This window comes from Macaca fascicularis, chromosome 8 (genome assembly GCF_037993035.2).
Source record: "Macaca fascicularis isolate 582-1 chromosome 8, T2T-MFA8v1.1".
NCBI lineage: Eukaryota > Metazoa > Chordata > Mammalia > Primates > Cercopithecidae > Macaca > Macaca fascicularis.
In genome coordinates, this window is record NC_088382.1 from 133,602,654 (window position 1) to 133,627,772 (window position 25,119).

Genomic DNA, 25,119 nt, shown 5'->3' on the forward strand with positions numbered 1-25,119 from the left:
CACACTGCTTTGTGTTGTAGATTGCTATAACCATCACCGAGGCTCGCCAACTGGTGGGTGAGAACATTGACCCAGTTGTGACTATTGAGATTGGGGATGAGAAGAAGCAAAGCACAGTGAAGGAAGGAACCAACAGCCCATTTTATAATGAAGTAAGTCATGGAGGTCACTCACAGCCTTTGCACTAAGATTCTCTTCACCACCATTCTGCAGGATCCTTCAGTCAAACAGAAGAGCTGTGCCCCTCCTGCCTCCCTCCCAGGCCCCCAGTTAAGCCCATGGCAAACTCACTGATTCTCCTTACAAACACAGCGCCCTAAAGCTTTTCACGAAAAGGTCATGGAAAAGAGAGGCAAGGAATTCCTCCTGATTTTAAATTCATTGCTATGTCTTCAACACACGTTTTCTTATCAGCTTATTTTCATCCATTATAAGCCCTGGGTTTATAGCCAATAAATTGATTGAATATGAGTTAGGGAGAAGATACACATTCTTTTTCCTGGCAGAGGCATTGGAAACTTAATTACTGTTTTTGAAACAAGCATACTGCTTTGCAAAGTAAAAGTCACGTTTTTCTAAGCTGTGTAGAAATTGTAAAGGAAAATCTCAGAGAGGTTTTTAAATATCATACATGCTAAATTCTCCTTTTAAAATAAAAATATTACGTGGTGAAAAAAATATGGTAAAAGAGACAAAAAGTATAACATGATATAGAGTAATGTGTTTCCCTCTGATCTTTGATCCTCAATCCCCTAGTCCTCTCCCTGGAAGCATTCATTCTCACTAGGAATTTGTGTATCCTTCCAGAGATACTTCAAGCAAGTACCAGAATACAAGGAAATATTGTACCCAAATGGTAGCATTCTATACACACTGTTCTGGACTCTTCACAAAACAAAGTATCTTGAAAATAAAACCCTATGGGGAGGTACAGCTCATCCCCATTTTGCCTTCCTAGCTGAAGAGTTTTTCATTGCCTTGATATACCATAATATACTAAACCAGTCAGTCTTTCATGAATGAATATGAAATGCTTTTAACCTTTTGCTACTACTTACAATAGTATATAACTGGGTCACAAGGTATATGCATTTAAAATTTCCATGTCACCAATTGCCTTCCAAAGAGGTAACAATTTATACTCAAATGAACAGTGCACAGGACAGGAGCATTTGCTTACCTGTAGGCACTTTAACACAATGAATTATTTCAAAAAATGCAGTACATTCTTAATTCTTATTATCTTGGATGGACACAGTGGCTCACACCAGCACTTTGGGAGGCCGAGGCAGTCGGATCACGAGGTCGGGAGTTCAAGACCAGCCTGACCAACATGGTGAAACCCCGTCTCTACTAAAAATACAAAAATTAGCTGCACGCGGTGGTACACACCTGTAATTCCATCTACTCAGGAGGCTGAGGCAGGAGAATTGCTTGAACCTGGGATGCAGAGGTTGCAGTGAGCTGAGATTACGCCACTGAACTCCAGCCTGGGCAACAGAACGAGACTCTGTCTTAAAAAAAAAAAAAAAATCTTAATGGGAGTGGTCATTTGAAAGGAAGGCAGGGAGAGCATGGGTAATGAAATCAACAGAAAATACTCAAATCCCATTGGAGCTAATGACTCCTTTCCTCTTCATCATTTCTGCCTCCAAGCCTTTGACTATAAGTGAAATGTCAGTAGATTTTCCCTTCTTGTTACACTCTCTACCCCTAGAAGAGCTTTTGGCATGGATGTAATATGAGATAATATATGAAAATGCTTTAAAACTGCAAAGTTCTACAGATTTATTAATTATAATAATTATGCATCCAAGTCCTGGATCTAAATGACATTAAACTGGGCCCAAGTATAACCAGCAGAAAATCATGTAGAAACACAAAAGTTGATCTAAAAACCTTTGTTACAACTCTTGACCTAAATACTCAAGCCAAAAGTTTATCAGATGCTGAAGGAACCCATTAGTTGGAGCTGGGGAATATTTCCCAGCTAGAGGAATATGTGTTGACCTGGAGGTCTCGGAAGCCTATGTGAGGTAGTTGAGTCTGAAACATGAATCCCACCAGAAGGTAATAAATATTGCAACTCATTTGTCCATCCAAAGGAATCCACAGCATCTGGTGTATTCAGAGAATGAAGAATGTTGTGTAAGTGAATTTTCCACATAAAATTTTAACACCAGAACTCCGAAAAAGTTTAAGCATGTATATGAGAAATTTCCTGAAATGTTTTGTGTATTGTCTTGTCTTCTTAAACAGAAGACACTGAACAGAATGGAATCTTTGGTTGATCTCTAAGGACCACCATTTTGTGGATCTCTTATAATGTATGATGACATTTTTCGGTTTCTACATTTTGCTTTTTCTGTTCTGCCCTTTGAAAGCAGGCCATCAGCACTTGGTCAGTTCCTCCTTTCCTACTGTGGCTGTGTCCATCTCTAAGGGGCCATTCCTCCACTCTACAGCTCAAAAAAGAAAATCCAGGAAACAGCTTACCAGGCCTGCCTTCCTGGTCCCCCTCATTTCCCAGAACACACTAACCAGGACAAAACACCACTTCAGTTTTCTGTATCTTTTAATCGTACAACCTCGAGTTTGGGAGGATCTTGACTCAAGAGTCAGATGGTGAAGTATCTAGTACTTGATCCCCTTGTGTGATAATGTCAAGAGAAGTAAGGTTTGGTCCCAGACCCAACAATAACTAGCAATAGGAACCTGGGTAGCATCTTTCAAATTCTTTAGTCTTCAATCTTCTTATCTGTAGAACATGGGGCTGGTCTAGATAATTTCTCCAACTCCAAAATTCAATCATGTTATTAATATTAAAAATCCTCATGTCCATAGTTTTTTTGTATTCTCTCCCTGGTAAATCCTGGTAATTTCATAGGGATGTTTGAAACTGAAAAATCCTGGGAAAAGTAGATTTTAGTGAAGTCCACTCCAATTTAAAACCATACTGAAATACCATTTTCACTCATAATTATAACCAAAAAAATGAGCTGACACTATCAAGGGTTGGTAAGATTATAGAGAGATGGCTATTTTCATATGCTGCCAGTGGGAATATAAAATTCCCATTTGGGAAACAAATTTATATTATCTATTCAAAAGTTACATGCACTTCATCTATGATCCAACAATTCCACTTCTCATGTTCATTTTAGAGGATTACTCCCACATATCCTGTCCAAGAATGTGATTGATGGCATTCGTTTCATTCAAGACCAGCCTGGGCATCATAGTGAGACACTGTCTCTACAAAAAGTTCAAAAAAATAAAAAAATTAGCCAGGTGTGGTGGTATAGGCCTGTAGTCCCAGCTACTCAGGAGGCTGAGGCAGGAGGATTACTTGAGCCCTGGGAGGTTGAGGCTGCAGTGAGCCATATTGCGCCACTGCACTCCAGCCTAGCTGATAGAACAAAACCTTGTCTCAAAAAAAAAAAAAAAAAAGAAAAAAGAAATTGACAATCAATTGATGGCGTATATTCATGCAGCAGTTAGTTAGAATGACAAAGATCTAAATCCACTCCAAGAACATGATTCTTAGGTGCAAGCCTGGGGTTGATGGACAGAATGAACTCTTTGTTTTGCAGTACTTTGTCTTCGACTTCATTGGGCCCCAAGTGCATCTTTTTGACAAGATCATCAAAATCTCAGTAAGTATAGCATTGGTGGTGATAGTTGCGGAGAAGTGGGAGAGATTCTGGGCATTGGGGACTCTCTGGGACAACTCAGCATACTTAGAGGGGAATAGATTCAGGAAGGCAAGTGTCAGTTGGCAAGTTTGTAACCAACAGGCAGAACTTGAAATCACCAGTATGGAGGAGTCTGGGAAGAAAAACCACCTCAAGAAGATCTATGCTTCTTGGAAGTAAGTGGTAAGCTACTGTAAAGCTATTACTGACTTAATCGTGTAGCTTACTAGTGTGGGAATGTGAGACACGTGCTTCAAGTGACATCTTAAGGCATTGCCAGTTTTGGTTGTTTTTTTTAAATCAAACAAATGTTGGTGTTTCTCTCTTGGGCTGGTATCTACACTAATGATCATTAATCATATCTCCTCCTCCTCCTAGTTGGGTAATGAATAAAGAAATAGGAACAAGAATCAGGAAAAAGTATCAGTCTCATCAATGGTAATGCTGGATCAGAGGATGTGATTTGGACTAAATGGTGGCCATTGGGATTTTCAAAAGTTGCCTCTGAGTGTAGACCTCAGGACCTGCCCTTGGGAAATTGAGTCTGCTGCATAGACTCTTCCTCAGCCCTGCCAGGGGAAGTGCAGAGGCAGAGCTTCCTGCTTTAAGGGCCCAATCCAACTTTGCCCACCACACAGAGGACAGAAATGGGAAGGGGAAGTGCCCATATTGAAATCAGACTGATCCAAATGAGAGAGAAGTCAGGCCAAATGGAATTGTTACAGACTTTGTATCATTCAGCAAAGGGACAGAGACCAATGAATGACAGACTGCATGTATTTTACCAGCCTGAGAGATCACCACAGCTTCTCCCAAGGTGGGGGAGGATGGCTGGAGAATAAGTTTCTCTCTTCCAAACAGTTATAAAAGGACGCAATTCCTACTTCGTGTGTCAGTGTAATAGTGGAATTATGACATTACCCTTCCCAGGAGACTTGAAGAATGTGACTTTTGAAGAATGAGAAGTCACCCAGAGCCAAACAATCTTAAGGTTTGAATTTCAGGCATGGTGACAAGTGGTGCAGGTGATATTTCAGGACCTGGGACAATGCCCAGGACTTTGTTCCATTGCTCAGGCAACCACCTGTTTGTGGAATCAGCTCCATAGGAGGCTTCTAAGGACTGTCTGATGAACAGTTAATCACTAGATTTTTATATTGTGCCATAGACTAGGGTCAGGACTGTTTGTGGGACATGTGGACTTCTAGAGAAGTCCAGAATGGTCAAAGCTACTATTGCCTATCTCTGTTTCTCTAACTTGGAAGAAGAGAAGACTTTAGTGTCCCTAAAAGACTCTTAGAGACAAAAGATTATAAAATAAAATCTTCCCTTGAGAGGGGAATGTTTAACATAACTTTTCTGTTAGTCCATGAACTGAAAATCAGTATGCCCAGAATATATACGACATGGGAAAAGTAGCGGGAGAGTGCTGTAAACAGATGCTATTGGGACAGCCAGCCTGTAACACACCCCTGGTGTTGCCAAAGACAGTCTTCCCTTTTCAGTGGCCAAGGCATGCAGGGCTCCCAGTACTCTGCGTGTGAGATGTCCCCAGAGTCCTGGTGATTTAACACTTGACCACACCAGGATTGCCTGGTACTCGACTCGATGGATGACTTTAAGAGGCGTCCTATGCTATTTTAAGATTTGTTTGGGGCTCTTGCATTTCACCTTGCCCACAGGGACTCTCAACCTGAGAACAGAACTTGAAACTGCCTTGTATTCTTTCTCAGGCCTCTGGGAAAACACGTGAGCAACTGGAAGCATGGTGGGTTTTGGAGTGAGCATTATGTGAACGTCCTTCAGTAGCTCCTCTACTTGAGCCAGGCTGCCTGTGCTTCACCTTCGTTCTCTGACATCTGTGGAAAGTTTAGGTTAGGGAGAGAGAGTGGAAAGAGAAATGAGGAGGGCTGTCATTTCTTGAGGTCAACTAAATTTCTTTTGCTTCAGCAAAAAGGAGCTGTTAGGAGCTGCAAAAGCCAACCTTTCATCTGTCATTCAATTAGTCAATAATTCACGAATTCGCTGAGTGTTTATTGAATATCTGTTGTGAACAAGGCCATGTGATGGGTGAATGACAGGAGGAAACTGTCCTTGACTTAAGGAACTTATAGGATTTTATAGTTAGAAGGAAGCTCAGAGGACATCTTGTATAACTTCCGACTGGTGCAAGAATCCTTCCCTTCCTTTACTACATGGAGTTCTTGGGGCCTAACTTGACTATTTCCAGTGTTAGGGAGGTCAATACCTCTAGGAAAGCTCATTCCATTGCTGGGAAGTTCTGACAGTTATAAACATTGTTCTTACATTGAGCGGAAATCTCTCATCCTGTTATTTGGGAACTGTAGAGGGGAACTTACTCTCTCTTCCGCATGACAGCATTTATATGATTTAAAGACACTTCAGTTGCCATTGCCCTTTCTCCACACCTGTCAGTTTTCTCTTTTACGGGGGAAAGATTGAACTTTTCTCCTGGTTCTTCAGCAGTTTCTCATTTGTTGTGGCTTCTCAATCTGGCACCAGCTCTGAACCTTCCTTTAGAACTTCCTCATCTTGAGAGCAGTAGCATGAAAATGGGTGACTGTAACCAAGCCAGGCCCTCTGCTGGCCCTGATCAGATGGAATATTGAGGGTGATCACCTCCTTTGTTCTCACTGTTGTACATGCCCAAAATGATTCAAGGTGATATGTGATGAGTTCTCTGAGAAAGTTGTGAGCAAAGTTGAAGGAGTTTAAGGGAGAAAAGGGACACTTTTGGTTTGGGGGTACTGCATGGCGGAGGTGACATATGTTCTAGGTATTGAAAGATAGGGAAAGTTTCAACAGGAAGAGATGGATATTGAAGGGTGAGCTGTACTCAGGTTCATTTTGGTTAAAAGAAGCTCGCAGGCACTGAGAGTTGTCAGGCGTTCTTCTATGGAAGATCAGCTAAAATCCTGCTAAGGGCAAGAGGTGAGGGTGAGAGGCTTCTGGAGGTCCTTTCCAGCCTTGTGGTTTGATGGCCAAACTCCACTGTGCTCCAGACAGGGTCAAAGCTAGACAAGGGTCAAGCCTCTTACCCTCAAGGTAAATCTGCCATATTCCCTACTCCATCTCTCCTCAGGTCTTTCACCACAAGCTGATAGGAAGTGTACTGATTGGCTCTTTCAAAGTAGACCTGGGGACCGTGTACAACCAACCTGGTAAGAAAGCATCACCTCCCCATCTCTCTCTTACTTGTCTTTGGTTTACAGCACCTGGAGGTCATCCCATTCATTCACTCACCTGTGTAACCATTCATTCAATAACACTGAGCACCAGTTATACAAAGTTGAATGAGACATGACTCTTGCCCTCAAATGTTTTACAGTCTAATGATAAAATTATTTTATATGTCTACTTCTGGGGAGTTTTTTTTTTCACACAAATTCTGTGCAATTGAGATATGGACAGGAGAATATGGAATATAGGAGCTAAGAATGCAGACTCTGGAGTCAGATTGCCTGGGTTCAAATCCCACTCTATTTCCTAGCTGTGCAACCTTGGGCAAAAGACTTAACTTCTCTGGGCCTCAGTGTCCTCATCTGTAGAAATGAGGATAACTTCCTTCCTTCCTAGGTTTGTTGGAGAATTAAGTTAATATACACAAAATGCTTAGTAAAGAGTATCACACATAATAATGACTACAGCATTTTGTATCCTTATACAAAAGATTTGCTGTAATTATTATTATCCCTGATTTGTAGGAAGGAGAAACTCAGAGAAGCAATGTAATTTGTTCAAGGTCAAGAGGAAATAAGTAACAGAGCCAGCACAGATCTTTTTATGAAAGGCCCCCTATCTTCAACAGGGATTCCAACTCCCGTGACTGCGGCGGCCAGACAGGGAGCATAGCTGTGTGCAGCAGCCTGAGTGTGAGGCATAAAGGAACAGTGGAGTCTGGGAAAGGAGACAGGAGGGCTTGTGCTCTATATACAAGGGCAGTGGCTGCTCAGCGCCTTTGGTATTTACTGTCATGTAGAAATGTGATGTCAGTGGCCGGGCACAGTGGCTCACACCTATAATCCCAGCACTTTGGGAGGTCTAGGCGGGTGGATCACTTGAGGTCAGGAGTTTGAGACCAGCCTGGCCAATATGGTGAAATCCCATCTCTACTAAAGATACAAAAATTAGCTGGGCATGGTCGTGCACACCTGTAGTCCCAGCTACTTGGCAGGCTGAGGCAGGAGAATGGCTTGAACAAGGGAGGCAGAGGTTGCAATGAGCCAAGATCATGCCATGCTCTCCAGCCTGGGCATTGCAGCGAGACTCTGTCTAAAAAAAAAAAAAAAAAAAAAAAAGAAAAAAAGAAAGAAATAAATGTGAAGCCAGTATTGCCAGAACTTATCATTTTTAAAGAAAAGCCAGAAGTCTAGATTATGTAAGCCATCTTGGAAGTTTTGACTTACAGTGAGGCCAAACAAAAAGACCTAGGAGCCACATTTACATCCTGTGGGTAAATAATATGTATGTGACTTCTACACTTCATTAATGCCCCCCATCCCATCAAAGATGGACCCTTGTCTCAGTGATTTCCACTAGGTCAATGGCTTCCCAAGAATCTATGGTAAATTGGGGGAAAAGATGGAGAACTAGTGGGAAGCAAAGGGAGAGGAGGGAAAGGAAGAGGGAAGCAGCATGAGGTTTAGAAGTAACTGAGATGATTTACCACCCAGAGCAACAGAAGGAGGAGAGCCTGGGGGCCCTTGGCACCTGGGAGAGAAAGGGGTGGGGCTGCTGGGCCCATCTGTGAAGGATGTGAGCTGTCAGGGTGCTTTCACAGGTCATCAGTTCTGCGACAAGTGGGCCTTGCTCACAGACCCTGGTGACATCAGGACTGGCACCAAGGGATACCTGAAATGTGACATCAGCGTGATGGGGAAAGGCGACATCTTGAAGACCAGCCCTAAAACTTCTGACACCGAGGAGCAAATAGAAAAGTAAGACAGGTCCATCCAGGGCTGTGCATAGAAATGATATGTCCAGTTTTAATCTCTTTCCCCTCCCTCACCCCTTTTCTTATGGGTACATGAGAACCGTGCTTGTCCTCAGCTTGGCCACCTGGGATTCTGCTCTATCAGGCACCAAGATGTGTCTTATTAAGGTATGACTCTCCTTCGGGAGGTCAGGTTCTAGGACAGGAACTGTCTGTCTGCCTATCATAACCCATAATAGATAAGCTACTCCTAAGCTTATCCAATTTTTCTGAATGTAACTGAATGTTCTTTAAAGGAATTATAATTTCAATCACTGGTTTGTGATGTGGGAAGACTTCAATGCACCTCTTTTAAGGTTCAGAGTGGGAGACAGTATTTATCCTATCATCCTAGGACCTGAATGAGTTTGCGTTTGCTCTATTCATTCTGTTCTCTGTCATTTACACTAGAAAGAAAATTTCAGCAATGAAATCTTAACTCTTTTCAGATTTTTCTTATATTGGAATCTATCTTTCTGCCTCCAAATTGCTGCTGTCTTTTCTCTCTGTTTCTTCAATTGAGAGAGCTTTTCATTTGTTTTTGTCTCCCTCTAAGGAACCTTTTGATCCCCAATGGGTTTCCATCAGAGAGACCCTGGGCCAGATTCTATGTGAGACTCTACAAAGCAGAAGGGTTGCCCAAAATGAATTCAAGCATCATGGCGAACGTCACCAAGGCATTTGTGGGTGACAGTAAGGACCTGGTGGATCCCTTTGTGGAGGTCTCCTTTGCTGGGCAGATGGTGAGGAACCATTGTCACTAACGCTGCCTCGCCTGGGCCAGTTTCCTGCTCTCTATCCAAGATATGTTTAATCAAATCAAATTAAATAAACATTAGGAAGTGCCTTGAAAGCAAAAACTTGTCACTAAAAGGCAATGGGGCCAGGCGCAGTGGCTCACACCTGTAATCCCAGCACTTTGGGAGGCTGAGGCAGGTGAATCACTTGAGGCCAGGAGCCCAAGAGCAGCCTGGCCAACATGGTGAAACCCTGTCTCAACTGAAAACACACAAAAAATTATCTGGGCATGGTGGTGCATGCCTGTAATCCCAGCTACTGGGTGGCTAAGGCATAAGAATTGCTTGAACTTGAGAGGCGGAGGTTGCAGTAGGCAAATATTGTACCACTGCACTCCAGCCTGGGCGACAGAGCAAGGCTCTGTCTTTAAAAAAAAAAAAAAAAAAAAAAAAAAAGGAAACGGGATGTGGCAGGGAAATAGGGGGGCGTTACCCACTCACTCTTCACTGGAGAAAATGGAAAGGAGCTATGGGTGGATTGTGGTTTAGGAACCAGGCAGACAGGCATCCTTCCTCACCCCCGGCTGCTTCTCTGAGCTATTCAGTCCCCAGGTCCTGTAGAATTTCCACCCACGTCCTGACCTGTTGCATAATCTCCCCAGGTAGTCCTTGTCCTATGTAAGCCTGGACATCGCTTTTCGCTGCTCAGAAGCCATTGGAAGTATCAGGGTCTGGGTACGTGGTCAGAGATTAACTATGGTTGGCTGGATTTTGAAGCTTCAGCTGACACACATGTTGTCTCTGCCATTAAAATACAGACCTACCCTGATTGTCTCCCCTTGGCAGGGGTGAATGCTGAAATATTTTTGACTTGGGCTGAACTTGGAGATCATATAAGACATTACATCCATTTTATGACAAGAAACTGAGGTCCAGACTGGAAAAGTGATTCACACAAGGTCATACTTCTACAAAATATGAGCTCACAGTCTAACTACATCCACTGCATTCCTGGAGATGCACAGAACTCCCATTTGTAATATGGGTGTTAGTTTCACCCCAACCCCAGTATGCTGATCCGAACTCCCTGAGGGCTGTCACTTGCCTTTGTCCCAGGTACCTGGCATGGTGTCCGGCACAGAGCAGGTCATCAGTCATGTTCGCTGAGTGTAACTGATTTTCGTGGGTGTCAGAAGCAGGTTCATTATCTTTGAAAACTTACTTTGTATTTCCAACTGGCTTGAAGAGTTTTCTGTAGTCGGTCACTCCCTTCCATGACTCATGTCCTCCTGGCTGTGTTTTTAGGGGCGAACCACAGTGCAAAAGAACTGTGCTGATCCTGTGTGGCATGAACAGGTGATCTTCAAGGAAATGTTCCCTCCCTTGTGTCGGAGGGTGAAAATCCAGGTGTGGGATGAAGGCAGCATGAATGATGTAGCACTGGCAACCCATTTCATTGACCTGAAGAAAATCTCCAATGAACAGGATGGAGACAAAGGTAAAGTCCCACCCATCTGACTTGAAAATGTCTCAAAATACTTGCTTTAGAGCCCTCATCTTTAAAAGGGGTGGGCTAGAGCAGTGGTCCCCAGCCTTTTTGGCACCAGGGACCAGTTTTATGGAAGACTATTTTTCCATGGTTGGGTAGGGGGATGGTTTTAGGATGAAACTGTTCCACTTTAGATCGTCAGGCATTAGGAGTCTCCTTATAAGGAGCATGCAACCTAGGTCCCTCGTATGTGCAGTTCACAGTATGCTTTGTACTCCTATGAGAATCTATTGCCACCGCTAATCTGACAGGTGGAGCTCAGGTGGTAATACTCACTTGCCTGCTGGTCATCTCTTGTGGTCCAGTTCCTAACAGGATGGATACTGGCCCGTGGCTCTGTGGGATTAGGGGCCCCTGGGTTAGAGCACCTTCCATGTATTAGGCACTTTCCATGCTACTGTAGGGTCTGTGGTTTGAGTTGGTTCAGGGCAATGGATGACACCGGGCTCTGGGAGCCAGGAGGTTTGCTCCTGGTCCCAGGTCTTCCACAAACACTGCTATGTGTCCTTGAGGAAGTCAGTCTTCCCATAATTGAAAAATGAGACATTTAGAGTAAATCAGAGATTAGTAAACTAAGGTCTATGGGCCAAATATGGCCTACTACATCTATTAGTATGGCCCACAAAATAAATGGTACCAACAAAAATTGTGTCTTCAACCCAATGATGGGAACATGAGAGCGCAGGAATAGCAGCGAGGTACACTGACACGGTGAGCCAGGGCGGGAGCTGAGAGCCGCAGCTAATCCACCGAGCCAGCCAGGCGGAGGTCAGGTAGAAGAATTTCCACTCAGTATATGGCTCTTTATTTGCAAAACCCAAATTAGCAGATAATTCTCTAAAAAGCCCAACAAACCCTCCCTTCTTTAAATTCCCTGGCAATCTTTCTCTGTGCTACGAATTTATACTAATTGACATTGTTTTGCACACATACATGCACATGCTTGTATATCTACATACATACAATCACACATACATATATGTACAAATATATATACATAAATATATCACCTATCATCTGTATATGAAGTTAATGTAATTATTTTAATTTTTTCCTTGATTAGACTAAAGGCGTGTCAAGAGCAGAGAACAAGATTTACACATTTTTGTGTCCCTAACAGATACCATAGAGAGGCCTCAGTAAATAAATACCTTTGTCTAAATCTTTACATTATGGAAGTGTTTGCCACAAGATTGCTGTAGGCAGAAAGCACACTCGGCCCATGTATACAATTTCTCAGCTAGATGTAAACATGTTTTATTTACAACCTTTTAGGAACATCTTGATGGCATTCAGGAAGATAAACGTCAGTGGTTTAAAATATAGACATCAGGACCATAAAATCTTTCTATCCTTTTTAATACAGCATTCTTATATTTAAGTCGACTCAAGGGAGGGCTAGAATCTAGTTTATGGGAGTAGGGGATCGGAAATGTGTAGGCATAAAACTATTAATAATAGTAACATACATGGAAACCTAATTGTCAACACTGGGGGATTGTTAAGCAGATCATGATGTATTTGCTTTTTCATAATAATAGCCTATATTCTTAGCACTTTCTAAGGGCCTGTGTGAAACACTCAATTAATAGTTTCTTTTAATTTTGATAGATGAGACAGGTACTATTAGCATCTCCCTTTTAGAGGTGAGGAAACTGCAACACGGGAAAGTTTAAAAACTGCCCAAGGTCACACAGCTTGAACGTGACAGAGCTGAGATTTGAACTCAGGCTTCAGAGCCACCAGGCTGAACTGCCTGTCATTGAGATGTTGCCATAGAGATGTTCCCATAGACACTGCATTTTCTCAGACACTATGTATTAAGAAGGGAAAATATCAGCAGTAAGTTCAAATCATCAGGTCTTTTTAATTCTACGTTCAGAACGTATCTCGAAACATTTACGTATCTCAGTCTCCTCTACCTTCACCCTAGTTTAAGACACTGATCTTCAGTTTTGATGTTGAAGTGGTCCTCGAACCAGTTAGCCCACATGCATTCTTCTAACCCTTCATGTAACAGTCAGAGTGATCTTAAGACATCTGATTATGTCACATCTTTGCTTAAATTCCTTTAAAACATTTCTGTAGTTTTTAGGATAAAGGACAAAATTTTTATCAAGTCCCCAAGACCCACCTACCTCTCCAAACTCTCCCACAGAGTTCATCTCTGGCTCCAAACTCTTTCTAGCTGGCACATGCTGCTCCCTCTAGCCAGAATAGACACTCACTCTCTTCTCTGCCTGCCTAACTCCCCTCTATGTTACATCAGCCTGTTACTTTTTCTTGCAACACAAAGTGTGTTTCCTCCATAGTGTTTGCACTGCAAATAATTATTTGTTTAATGTTTACACCTGCTGTGTTCTCCAGCAGGCTCTGTTTAGTATCTAGCATGGTACCTGGCACTAAACATAGAGCCTACTGGAGAACATGGGGGAATCAGTAAATATTTGATGAATAAGTGAACAGAACAGAATGCAGATTGGCATTTATGATATTAGTACAACTGTGAACAAGTGTAAACATGAATGCAAAAAGGACTAGAAGGAAATATGGCAAGATGGCAATCATAGTTGTCTTTTGGTGATGGAATATCCTGTCAATGTTTTCTTTTGTCTTTCTTGGATATTCTACATTTTGAAATGAATGTATGCAACTTTTATAAAGCAAAAGCATAATGAGATAACTAAAACCTGGGGTCTCTCTAGGCTTTCTGCCCACCTTTGGGCCTGCCTGGATTAACCTGTATGGCTCGCCCAGGAACCACAGTCTGATGGATGACTACCAGGAAATGAACGAAGGCTTTGGGGAAGGCGTGTCATTCAGGGGCAGAATCTTGGTAGAAATTGCTGTGGAAATCCTCTCAGGAGGGGCACAGGAATCTAAATTTTCCAAGGCCCTGAAGGAGCTCAAGTTGCCTTCCAAGGACAAAGACTCCAAATCTTCCAAAGGTAAAGACAAGGCTGACAAAACTGATGACGGAAAATCCCAACAGGCTTCAAACAAAACTAACTCAACCGAGGTGGAGGTGGAACCGTTTGATGTCCCCCCAGAGGTAGGTCTGGGCACTGCTTTATGGCAATTTACCTGTGAGGTGAACCAGAGCAGCGACTGCCCCTGCCACAGGTTCCTGAAGGTGTTGTCAGAATATGTCTTATTCCCCCTGAAAAATTTGTGTTGGCCCAGCGCTGTGTTCTGAGGCTGGTCCGCTGCCCCCTCTTGCACACTTCACAGCCATCTGCCTGTGATAAATTCCTTTGAATTCCCCACTCCCCCAAATACAATTCCCATGGAAACCCAAGTAAAGAGAAATAAAAGTGCTCCGGAGGAGTTGGTGGGAGTGGGTGGTATGGGATTGATTAAACTCTATCTGTGGCCTAATTTTGTTCAGTTGTGTTAGCTTGGAGTAAGCTCCGGATGGGAGATAATTTTGGATGAGGAATGAAGAGGAGGAAGAGTAGGTGACAAGCTGGGATATAAGAAATTAAGAAACCTATTCCCCTACCCCAAACCTGCGGGGGAAATCACAACTTTAGGGAATGCTTATTCCTCACCATGAAGCATGTTAGCACTTTCCCAGCCCGGTACTGTCTTATGGGAAAGAGATCTGAGACTCTAAGAGGAATACAAATGGTGAATATTCTCTTTACTGTTTAGTTTATCAATGGTAACTTGCAGTTAAGCAAATGAGAGAGCTTCATGTTTTGTCAGTAATGGTGGTAGGTAGATTCCAGCTCCCAGCTTGGCTAATTCTGCCTCTGGAAGTGTGCTTCTCGGTCGGCTAGGCAATAATTTTGAGTAGGGAAGGGAGGCGATGCCTGAAATCCCAGAGCTGTTCATTTCTAGAAAAGACTGGAGAGTCCAAAGGAGTATAGCAGCAGGTCACCTTAGCCTTGGAAGAGGCATTTGTTTTTGTTGCTGGGATCTAATAAATTTTTTTTTATTATACTTTAAGTTCTAGGATACATGTGTGCAACGTGCAGGTTTGTTACATATGTATATATGTGCCATGTTGGTGTGCTGCACCCATTAACTCGTCATTTACATTAGTTATATCTCCTAATGCTACCCCTCCCTGCTTCCCCAACCCCACAACAGGCCCCAGTCTGTGATGTTCCCCTTCCTGTGTCCAAGTGATCTCATTGTTCAATTCCCACCTATGCGTGAGAACATGCGGTGTTTGGTTTTTTGTCCTTGCGATAGTTGGCTGAGAATGACGGTTTCCAGCTTCATCTATGTCCCTACAAAGGACATGAACTCATTCTTTTTTATGGCTGCATAGTATTCCATGGTGTATATGTGCCACATTTTCTTAATCCAGTCTATCGTTGTTGGACACTTGGGTTGGTTCCAAGTCTTGGCTATTGTGCACACGTATGTTTATTGTGGCACTAATACATTTTAAGAAACCATGTAGGTGAGCGGTTGGAGCACAGAGCTAGAAATCTTGGGGTGGGTTGTAGTTATGGCTCCGATACTAACAGGTCTCTGTGTTTTAGTTTACCCATCAATAAAATGAGATAGTTAATAGTTACCCTGCCATAGGCATCTTCGGGGGTTAAATGAGGAAATGCATGTAAAATGGTTCGCAGAGTTCTTAGCACATACATAGGAAGCAGGCAATGCATTTGTTGTTGTTGTCGTCAGTGTCGCTATGGTTTTCTCCCACCCCCAGGGAGCAGCTATTCAGAGCTTTCCAATCTGTTTGTGACTTTGGAAATTTAGTGGACCTCCCCAGTTCTCTCCTCTGAGCTCACATACTGTATTGGAAAATATTGTCTGAAAACGTGTGTGCCAGTTTGTTATGGTTAGAACTTACATTATCTATATGGGATTGTGTTTAGGGGTGTTTCTTGAGAATACATGCCAACTTTGGAGACTTAACTTTGAACTTCACCAGAAGTTGTGGGTGGCTTAGTAGCTACCTAAGCTGATATCTCCATCTATCCCTGTAGTCGTTTTTCCTGCTGTGGGTTGAAGCTGTCTATTCTTTTCTAGACAAGGATTGCCAAGTAGAAAGAGGCTGGAAAAATATTTTCTTAATCCAAGTAGAAATATCTTTAAGATATTTTGCTGAAGACTTGAAGTAGATTCTATCAGAAAGCAAGGGAAGTTGTGAACTTATTTGGGGTAGAAAGTACATTTCTCTGCAGGCTGTGGGGGTGTATCTTGGCTATTGTGCAATAGGTAATAGGAGAGAGGTAAAATTCAGACACTGTTTAAACCCTTATTTCCCCTCCCTCCTCTCTTCATCTTGACTTCTTGTTTGTGGCCAGTATCTTGTTGGGTTTATTAGTTATCTACGGCTGCATGACAACATATCTCAAAACTTGGCAGCTTAAGACAACAAACATTTATTTTCTCTGTAGATGAGGAATTTGGCAATAGCGTAGCTCAGTGGTTCTGCCTCCGGATCTCATGAAGTTTCCATCAAGGCGTTGGCAGGGGCTGTCGTGATCTGAAGGTTTGACTGTGGCTGGAAAACCCACTTTGAAGATGGCTCCCTCACATGGCAGGAGACTGTGATTCTTTGTTGGCTCTTGGCAGGAGGCCTCATCCTCATTCTGTGGCTCCTCCTACAGACTGAGGATCCTGTGACATGGCAGCTGGCCTTCCCCAGAGCAGGTGATCCAAGAGGGAGCAAGGCTGAAACTGTCTTTCATGACCTGGCCACAGAAGCCACACATTGACATATCTGCTATGTTCTGTTTGTTAGAAATAAATCATTTAGTCCAGCCCATTCTCAAAGGGAGGAGAATTAGGCTTCACTTTTTGAGGGGATGATTAGCAAAGCATTTGTGGATATATTTTGAAGCCACCACACTGGGCTTCAACCTTCCTCACACCTGAACAGCTCATGGCTCACCCTCATCAACATGATGATGCCCTTTCTTGCGGCATCCTCTTTTTCAACTGGTTCTCAAGCTCCAATCTCCCCAGCTGCAGCTGTACCTTCATTGCCCATCTGGACAGCTGAGAGATCCTATGATGCTGACTTTGTCAATTCACCCTCGTTACCCCTCAAAGCTTATCTCCCCTGTGCCAAATTTTCACAGATCATAGCCAATCTAAAAATGGGTTCATTTTTAAAATTCTGTGAACACACTGACTAGCTTCTTACTTAAATGTCATCCTTGATATTGGTAAGAATAAAAATAGAGCCTAACTCCATGGAGTTTATGATATAGAAGGAGAGGTATGAAATATAAATGTAACAGGAAGTAGAAAGTGGTAAGTGCTTTAAGGAGGTACAGAAAAAGTGCTATTATTTCCTGGAGTGAGTGAAGTATGATTATTAAAATGTCAAGCCCCCAAGTAAGATAGCTGGATGTAAATTGTGGCAGTATGGTGCAGTGGTTACTGCTTGGCCTCTAAAGAAACATTGCCTGCATTTGAATCTGAGTAAGTGACTTAACCTCCTTATGCTTGTTTCCAAGAATAACCTCTTGCTTCTCAGCCTCTTACGAAGGATTTGATAAATGAATATATGCAAAAATGCTCAGAACACAGCCTCATACATAGTGCTCAATAAATTTTAGATATGCTTAATAATTTGGGGCAGAGATTTAATCTCTCACTAGACTGCAGTGTCATCGTCTGTGAGTGAGTAAAGTAGAAATGCCTCTTTCCTGGTGTAGTTGTGGAATTACAGGATATAATGTGGGCAAAATTCTTAATACCATATCTCACACATAGTAAGAGGTCAGTAAACATTACCTATCATCATTTTACCAGCTTGAGGAGCTGAGATGTGCTTCCAGAATGGAAAGACATTTGAGTTAAACCTTGTAGGATGGGTGGAATTAAGACATCAATTCTGCCCTGCTGAAATACTTATTTTCACTGCCATTTATGGTGATAAGTGTAGGCTTTTTACTAGGTGCTTGACATGAATGATATCATTTCTGCCCCCTCTCCTCCCTGAAAGCCCAATAATGGTGGTTATTTCACAGGTGAGGAACATGACACCCAGAGAATAGACATGATTTGCTTAAAGTCAATCAGCCTGGGAGCGGAAGGGTTGAGATTTGAAGAAGGATTTTTTTGTCTGGCTCTGGATCCTGAAATTCTTCTCTCGGCTACATGGCCTACATTCCCTCCAAGTCTCTTAGTAGTTCCTTGTTTTGTTGTTTTTATTTTTAGCGACAGGGTCTTGCTATGTTACCCAGGCTGGCCTCAAACTCCTGGGCTCAAATGATCTTCCTGCCACAGCCTTCTGAGTAGCTGACATTACAGGCGTGTGCCACCACACCCAGCTTCTCTCCATGGTTTTTAACTTCCTCCTAGAGAGTAAACTCAGCCTCAGGAAGGTGAGATAGGAGGCTAGTTAATAGTCAGTGGATAGAGTGGTAGGAGGAGGGTATGCTGGATGACTAAGATCCAGCACTGAGCCTCACCCTGTTCGACATTTTCTGGTCACAACGAACATTTCCTAGGAAGACTGGCACCACAGTAGCTTCTGTATGAAAGAAGGGGTATCATTCACCTAATGGTATGGGAACCCTTTGGCTCTTTGAGGCACCTGTCTCGGGCTCTCGACCCAATGGAGCTCTTGATCCCTGGGGCCACAATTGCTTTATTTCCTTAGATTGTCCTTATGGCCGTTTCTGCAGAGTTCAACAAATCCAGTTGCAAAACCAGGAAGAACAGAATGTATGGATCCGGTTGACTTAGCCTCTTAGCTCAGAAATGAAATGCTGTGTCAGTGGATCCAGCAACATCTACTCCCTGAAGCATCAGCCTTTTTCCTTGTCAATAAGAGTCATTTGCAAATAATTGTGTATTCTCTTGTGATGACTACTGTCTTATGACTTGTTATAGTCTACTCTTCCAGACTGTGGGCTTCTTGAGAAGGCAGCCTTGTTGGAAACCAGGCCTTGAGTCTTCGCTGACTTTACTTTGCTGTGTGTGACCTTGGGAAGCTGCTTAGTATCTCTGAGCATTAGTTTATTTGGGTAAAAGGTAGAGGTTGGAGTAGATGAACTCTAAGGTCCTTTTCAATATGAAGGCACCTGTGATTCTGGGACCTGTGTACCCTTCACAGCAGCAACCACAGTGCATGTAACCCACCCTGGATACACATGATTGGCCAGTGCTTATACATGTGACTAATCTGCTGTTTCTTTTTTTCTGGGCTTGCTTATTTGGGGAAGTAAGGTTTGATTCTGGTCAGCGTTAATGCATTGGGTTAATACATGTTCGAATTCAAAGAGCACTGGGTCTGTGGTGAGTATACTTGGGAAAATTACTTGACAACCTCAAGCTTTAGTTCCCTCAGTTTTCTTATCTGTTAAATGGGAATGATCCAAATTTTGGCCTCTTAAGGTTGCAAGGAGGAACAAATAGCATACTGTATCTGACTACCCTGTGTAAGCCATAAAGTTATGCTCAAATCTGAGGATTTTATACTGTAATTCTGTTTCTTGTCTTTGATTTTCTGTTTTCTGAAACCTCAATCTCCAGAAGGTAATTCCAAACCCGTGTTTCACCAGCGGCATCCTAGAAAGACGTGCACACCCAGTTTATTTGTTAAAATAAAAGGAGTTTTGTTGTAAGGTAGAAGCTCAGAAGGTTGAGACGGCATCATTCTAGATGAATGACTAAATTTGGATCTGCAGTTTGCAGATCCTGATTCATACATTTGATTTGGGGAGAAATGCTGTGCCATTTCAGGCTGAAACAGAGACCCAAATGTTTATAAATTATGCTGGATGAGGCCAGCATCGCAAAATCACCTTCCTAATGAGAAAAAGCCAGTTCTGCCTAATAATTTTGTTTTCTTTCTGTAGATTATACCAGAAAAAAATGAGGAATTTTTACTCTTTGGAGCATTTTTTGAAGCTACCATGATTGACCGGAAGATTGGAGATAAACCCATCAGCTTTGAAGTTTCTATTGGTAAGTACAGATAAGCACAGTGCCAGGCACATAGCATGGATTTAGTACCTATTTCTTGAATAAATGAGTTAGTGCCTTACATGAAGATAATAGCACTCTGGTGGAGGTTTGCATCTCAGAATGAGATGAACAATTCCTTGTCTACCCTATTGTCAATATATAGGGGATAGATTTATTTTCTTTTAAATTTAATTTTGAAGTTTTTTGGGTACATCGTAGGGGTATATATTTATGGGATACATGAGATTTTGATATAGCTATACAATATGTAATAATCCCACTAGCGTATATAGGGTATCTATCACCTCAAGCATTTATCCTTTCTTTGGTTACTAACAATCCAATTACACTCTTTTAGTTATTTAAAAATGTACAATAAGTTGTTGTTGACTGTACTCACCCTGTTGTACTATCAAATGCTAGATCTTATTCATTCTATTGAACGATTTTTTTTTTTTTTTTTTTTTGAGACGGAGTCTTGCTCTGTTGCCCAGGCTGGAGTGCAGTGGCGCAATCTCGGCTCACTGCAAGCTCTGCCTCTCGGGTTCACACCATTCTCCTGCCTCAGCTTCCCCAGTAGCTAGGACTACAGGCACCCGCCACCACGCCTGGCTAATTTTTTGTATTTTTAGTAGAGATGAGGTTTCACTGTGTTAGCCAGGATGGTCTCGATCTCCTGACCTCGTGATCTGCCCACCTCGGCCTCCCAGCGTGCTGGGATTACAGGCGTGAGCCACCACGCCCGGCCTGAACGATATTTTTGTACCCATTAACCATCTGCACTTCTCCTCTGCCTCCCACTACCCCTCCCAGCCTTTGGTAACCATCATTCCACTCTCTATCTCAGTGAGTTTAATTGTTTGAATTTTTAGCTTCTCCAAATGAGTGAGAACATGTGAAGTTTGTCTTTCAGTGCCTGGCTTGTTTCACTTAACATGATGACCTCCAGTTCCATCCATGTTGCTGCAAATGACAGGATCTCATTCTTTTTCATGGCTGAATAGTATTCCATTGTGTATATGTATCACGTTTTCTTTATCCATTCGTCTGTTGATGGACATTTAGGTTGCTTCCAAATCTGAGCTATTGTGAACAGTGCTATAACAGACATAGGAGTGCAGACATCTCTTTGATATACTGACTTCCTTTCTTTTGGATATACATCCAACGGTGGGATTGCTGGCTCATATGGTAGTTCTATTTTTAGTTTTCTGAGGAACCTCCAAACTGTTCTCCGTAGTGGTTGTACTAATTAGCATTCCCATCAACAGTGTATGAGGGTTCACTTTTCTTCACATCCTCACCAGCATTGTTATTAACCTGTTATTTGGAGACAAGCCATTTTAACTGGTGAAATGATATATAATTGAAGTTTGATTTGCATTTCTCTGATGGTTAATGATGCTAAGCACCTTTTCATATGCTTGTTTGCTGAAATGTCTTTTCAGCTCTTTTACCTATTTTAAAATCAGATAATTGTTTTTTTTTTTTCCTATAAAGTTGTTAGAGCTCCTTATATCTTCTGGTTATTAATCCCTTGTTAGATAGATAGGATGCAGATATTTTCTTCTGTTCGGTGGGTTTTCTCTTCACTTTATGAATTGTTTTCTTTGCTGTACATCAGCTTTTTAACTCGATGTGATCCCATTTGTCCATTTTTGTTTTGGTTGCATATGCTTGTGGTATATTACTCAAGAAATCTTTGCCCAGACCAATGCCCTGGAGAGTTTTCCCAGTGTTTTCTTGTAGTAACTTCATAGTTTGAGGCCTTAGATTTAAGTCTTTAATCCATTTTGATTTGGTTTTTGTATATGGTGGGACATAGGGGTCTAGTTTCATTCTTCTTTATATGGATATCCAGTTTATCCAGCACCATTTATTGAAGAGACTGTCCTTTTCCCGACATATGTTCTTGAGACTTGTAGAAAATGAGTTTACTGGCTAGGTGTGGTGGCTCACGCCTGTAATCCCAGCACTTTGGGAGGTTGAGGCGGGTGGATCATGAGGTCAGGAGTTCGAGACCATGGTGAAACCCCGTCTCTACTAAAAATACAAAAATTAGCCTGGCATGGTGGTGTATGTCTGTAATCCCAGCTACTCGGGAGGCTGAGGCAGGAGAATCGCTTGAACTCGGGAGGCGGAGGTTGCAGTGAACCAAGAGTACCACTGCATTCTAGCCTGGGTGACAGAAAGCGACTCTGTCTCAAAAAAAAAAAAAAAAAAAAAAAAAAAAAAAGCTCTCTATAGATGAATAGTTTTTCTGGGTTCTCTATTCTGTTCCATTGGTCCATGTGTCTGTTGTTATGCCAGTACCATACTGTTGTGGTTACTACAGCTCTGTAGCATAATTTGAAATCAGGTAGTATGATTCCTTCAGTTTTGTTCTTTTTGCTTCGAATATCTTTGGCTATTCTGTGTCTTTCGTGGTTCTATGTAAATTTTAGGATTTTTTCTATTTCTATGAAGAATGTCATTGGTTTTGATAGAGATTGAATTGAATCTGTAGATTGCTTTGGGTAGTGTGGATGTTTTAACAATACTGATTCTTCCAATCCATGAACATGGAATATGTCTCTATTTTTTTGTGTGTCCTCTTCAATTTATTTCACCAGTGTTTTATAGTTTTCATTGTGGAGATCTTTCACTTCTTTGATTAAGTTTATTCCTAGGTATTTTATTTTATTTACAACTATTGTAAATAGGATTACTTTCTTGATTTCCTTTTCACATTGTTCACTGTTGGCATATCGAAATGCTACTGATTTTTAAATGTTGATTTTGCATCCTGCAACTTTACTGAATTTGTTGATCAGTTCTAACAGTTTTTTGGTGGAGTATTTAGGTTTTTCCAAATATAAGATCATATCATCGGCAAACAAGGATTATTTGACTACTTCATTTCCTATTTGGATGCCCTTTATTTCCTTCTCTTGTCTGATTTCTCTCTCTAGGACTCCCAGTATCATGTTGAGTAACAGAGATGAAAGTGGGCATCTTTTTCTTGTTCCAGCTATTGGAGGAAAGGCTTTCAGTTTTTTTCCATTCAGTGTGAAACTAGCTGTGGGTCTGTCATATATCACTTTTATTGGATTGAGGTATGTTCCTTCTGTACTCAGTGTTTTGAGAGTTTTTCAATCACGAAGAGATGTTAAATTTTATCAAATGCTTTTTCAACATAAATTGGAATGATCATATGGTTTTTGTCCATTCTGTTGACGTGATGTATCATATTGATTTGTGTACATTGAACTGTCCTTGCATCCTTGGTATAAATCCCACTTGGTCACATTTTTAATGTGTTGTCAAATTTGGTTTGCTAGTATTTTGTTGAGGATTTTTGCATCAATGTTGATCAGGGATATTGTCCTATAATTTTCTTTTTTGGTGTGTCTTTGTATGGTTTTGGTCTCAGGGTAATACTGGCCTTGGAGAATGAGTTTGGAAGTATTCTGTCCTCTTCCATTTTCTGTATTGGAATTCTTTTTAAAAATATTTTTAAAATATCAGTAGCTTTTGTAATACAAGTAGTTTTTGGTAACATGGATGAATTGTATTCATCTATGGTGAAGTCTAGGATTTTACTGCACCCGTCACCTAAGTAGTGTACATTGTACCCAGTGTGTAGTTTTTTATCCTTCGTCCTCTTCTACCCTCTTCCTTCTGAGTCTCCAAAGTCCATTATACCATTCTGTATGATTTTCCTATCTATAGCTTAGCTCCTGCTTATAAGTGAGAACATAGGGTATTTGGTTTTCCATTTCTGAGTTACTTCACTTAGAATAATGACCTCCAGCTCCATCCAAGCTGCTGCAAAAGACATTATTTTATTCTTTTTTATGGCTAAGTATATTCCATGGTGTATATATAACACATTTTCTTTATCTACTCATTAGTCAATCGGCATTAAGGTTAGTTCCATATCTTTGCAATTGTGAATTGTGCTGAAACAAGCATAAACATGCAGGGGTCTTTTTGATAGAATGACCTTTTTTCCTTTGGGTAGATAACCAGTAGTAGGATTGCTGGATTGAATGGTAGATCTACTTTTAGTTCCTATGTTTTCTTCTAGGATTTTTGTGGTTTCTGGTCTTAGATTTAAGTCCTTGATCCATCTTGAGTTGATTTTTGTATACGATACAGATCCAGTCTTATTCTTCTATGTGTGGCTATCCAGTTTTCCTAGCACCATTTATTAAATAGGGTGTTCTTTCTCCAAATTACGTTTTTGTATGCTTTGTCAAAATTCAGTTGGTTGTAAGTATTGGCTTTATTTCTGGGTTCTCTATTCTGTTCCATTGGTCTATGTATCTGTTTTTATACCAATAACATGCTGTTTTAGTAACTATATTCTTGCAGTATAACTTGAAGTCAGGTAATGTGATGCTTCCAGATTTGTTCTTTTTGTTTGGGATTGCTTTGGCTATTTGTGCTCTTTTTTGGTTTTATATGAATTTTAGGATTGTTTCTAATTCTGCGAAAAATGATTTGGTATTTTGATAGGAACTGCATTGAATTTCTAGATTGCTTTGAGTAGCACGGTCATTTTCAGAATGCTAATTTTTCTAATCCATGAGCATGAGATGTGCTTCCATTTGTGTCATCTGTGATTTCTTTCAGCAGTGTTTTGTAGTTCTCCTTGCAGAGATATTTAACCTCCTTGGTTAAGTATATTCCTAGTTGCTTTTTTTTTTCTTTTTTTGCAGCTATTGTAAAAGGGATTGAGTTTTTTATTTGATTCTCAACTTGGAAGTTGTTGGTATATAGCAGTGCTACGGATGTGTGTACATTGATTTTGTAACCTGAGACTTTGATGAATTTGTTTATCAAGTCTAGGAGTCTTTAGGGTTTTCTAGGTATATTATATGATTAGCAAACTGCAATAGTTTGACTTGCTCTTTTCCTATTTGAATGCCCTTTATTTCTTTCTCTTGCCTGATTGCTCTGGTTAGGACTTCCGCATAGAAGTTGTGAGAGTGGGCATCTTTGTCTTGTTCCAGTTCTTAGGGGAAGTGCTTTCAACTTTTCCCTGTTCAATATAATGTTGGCTGAGGGTTTTTCATATAGGGCTTTTATTATTTTGAGGTATGTCCCTTCCATGCCTACTTTTTCGATGGTTTTTTTAAATCATAAAATGATGCTATATTTTATTGAATGCTTTTGCTGCATCTCTTGAGATGATCATATCGTTTTTAATTCTGTTTATGTGATGTATCACTTACATTGACTTTCATACGTTAAACCATCCCTGCA

The 25,119-nt window shown here is 41.4% G+C and overlaps 1 protein-coding gene across 1 annotated transcript in view; it reads left to right on the forward strand.

Annotated features, from left to right (window-relative positions):
• FER1L6 (fer-1 like family member 6) overlaps window positions 1-25,119 on the forward strand; it is a 213,514-nt gene that overhangs the window by 54,075 nt on the left and 134,320 nt on the right. Inside the window, exons 5-12 of the mRNA XM_005564037.5 lie at window positions 21-152; window positions 3,594-3,656; window positions 6,799-6,877; window positions 8,497-8,653; window positions 9,245-9,431; window positions 10,731-10,923; window positions 13,680-14,026; window positions 19,761-19,869. Coding sequence (XP_005564094.3) covers window positions 21-152; window positions 3,594-3,656; window positions 6,799-6,877; window positions 8,497-8,653; window positions 9,245-9,431; window positions 10,731-10,923; window positions 13,680-14,026; window positions 19,761-19,869 — 1,267 coding nt within the window. The remainder of the gene's footprint in view (window positions 1-20; window positions 153-3,593; window positions 3,657-6,798; window positions 6,878-8,496; window positions 8,654-9,244; window positions 9,432-10,730; window positions 10,924-13,679; window positions 14,027-19,760; window positions 19,870-25,119) is intronic.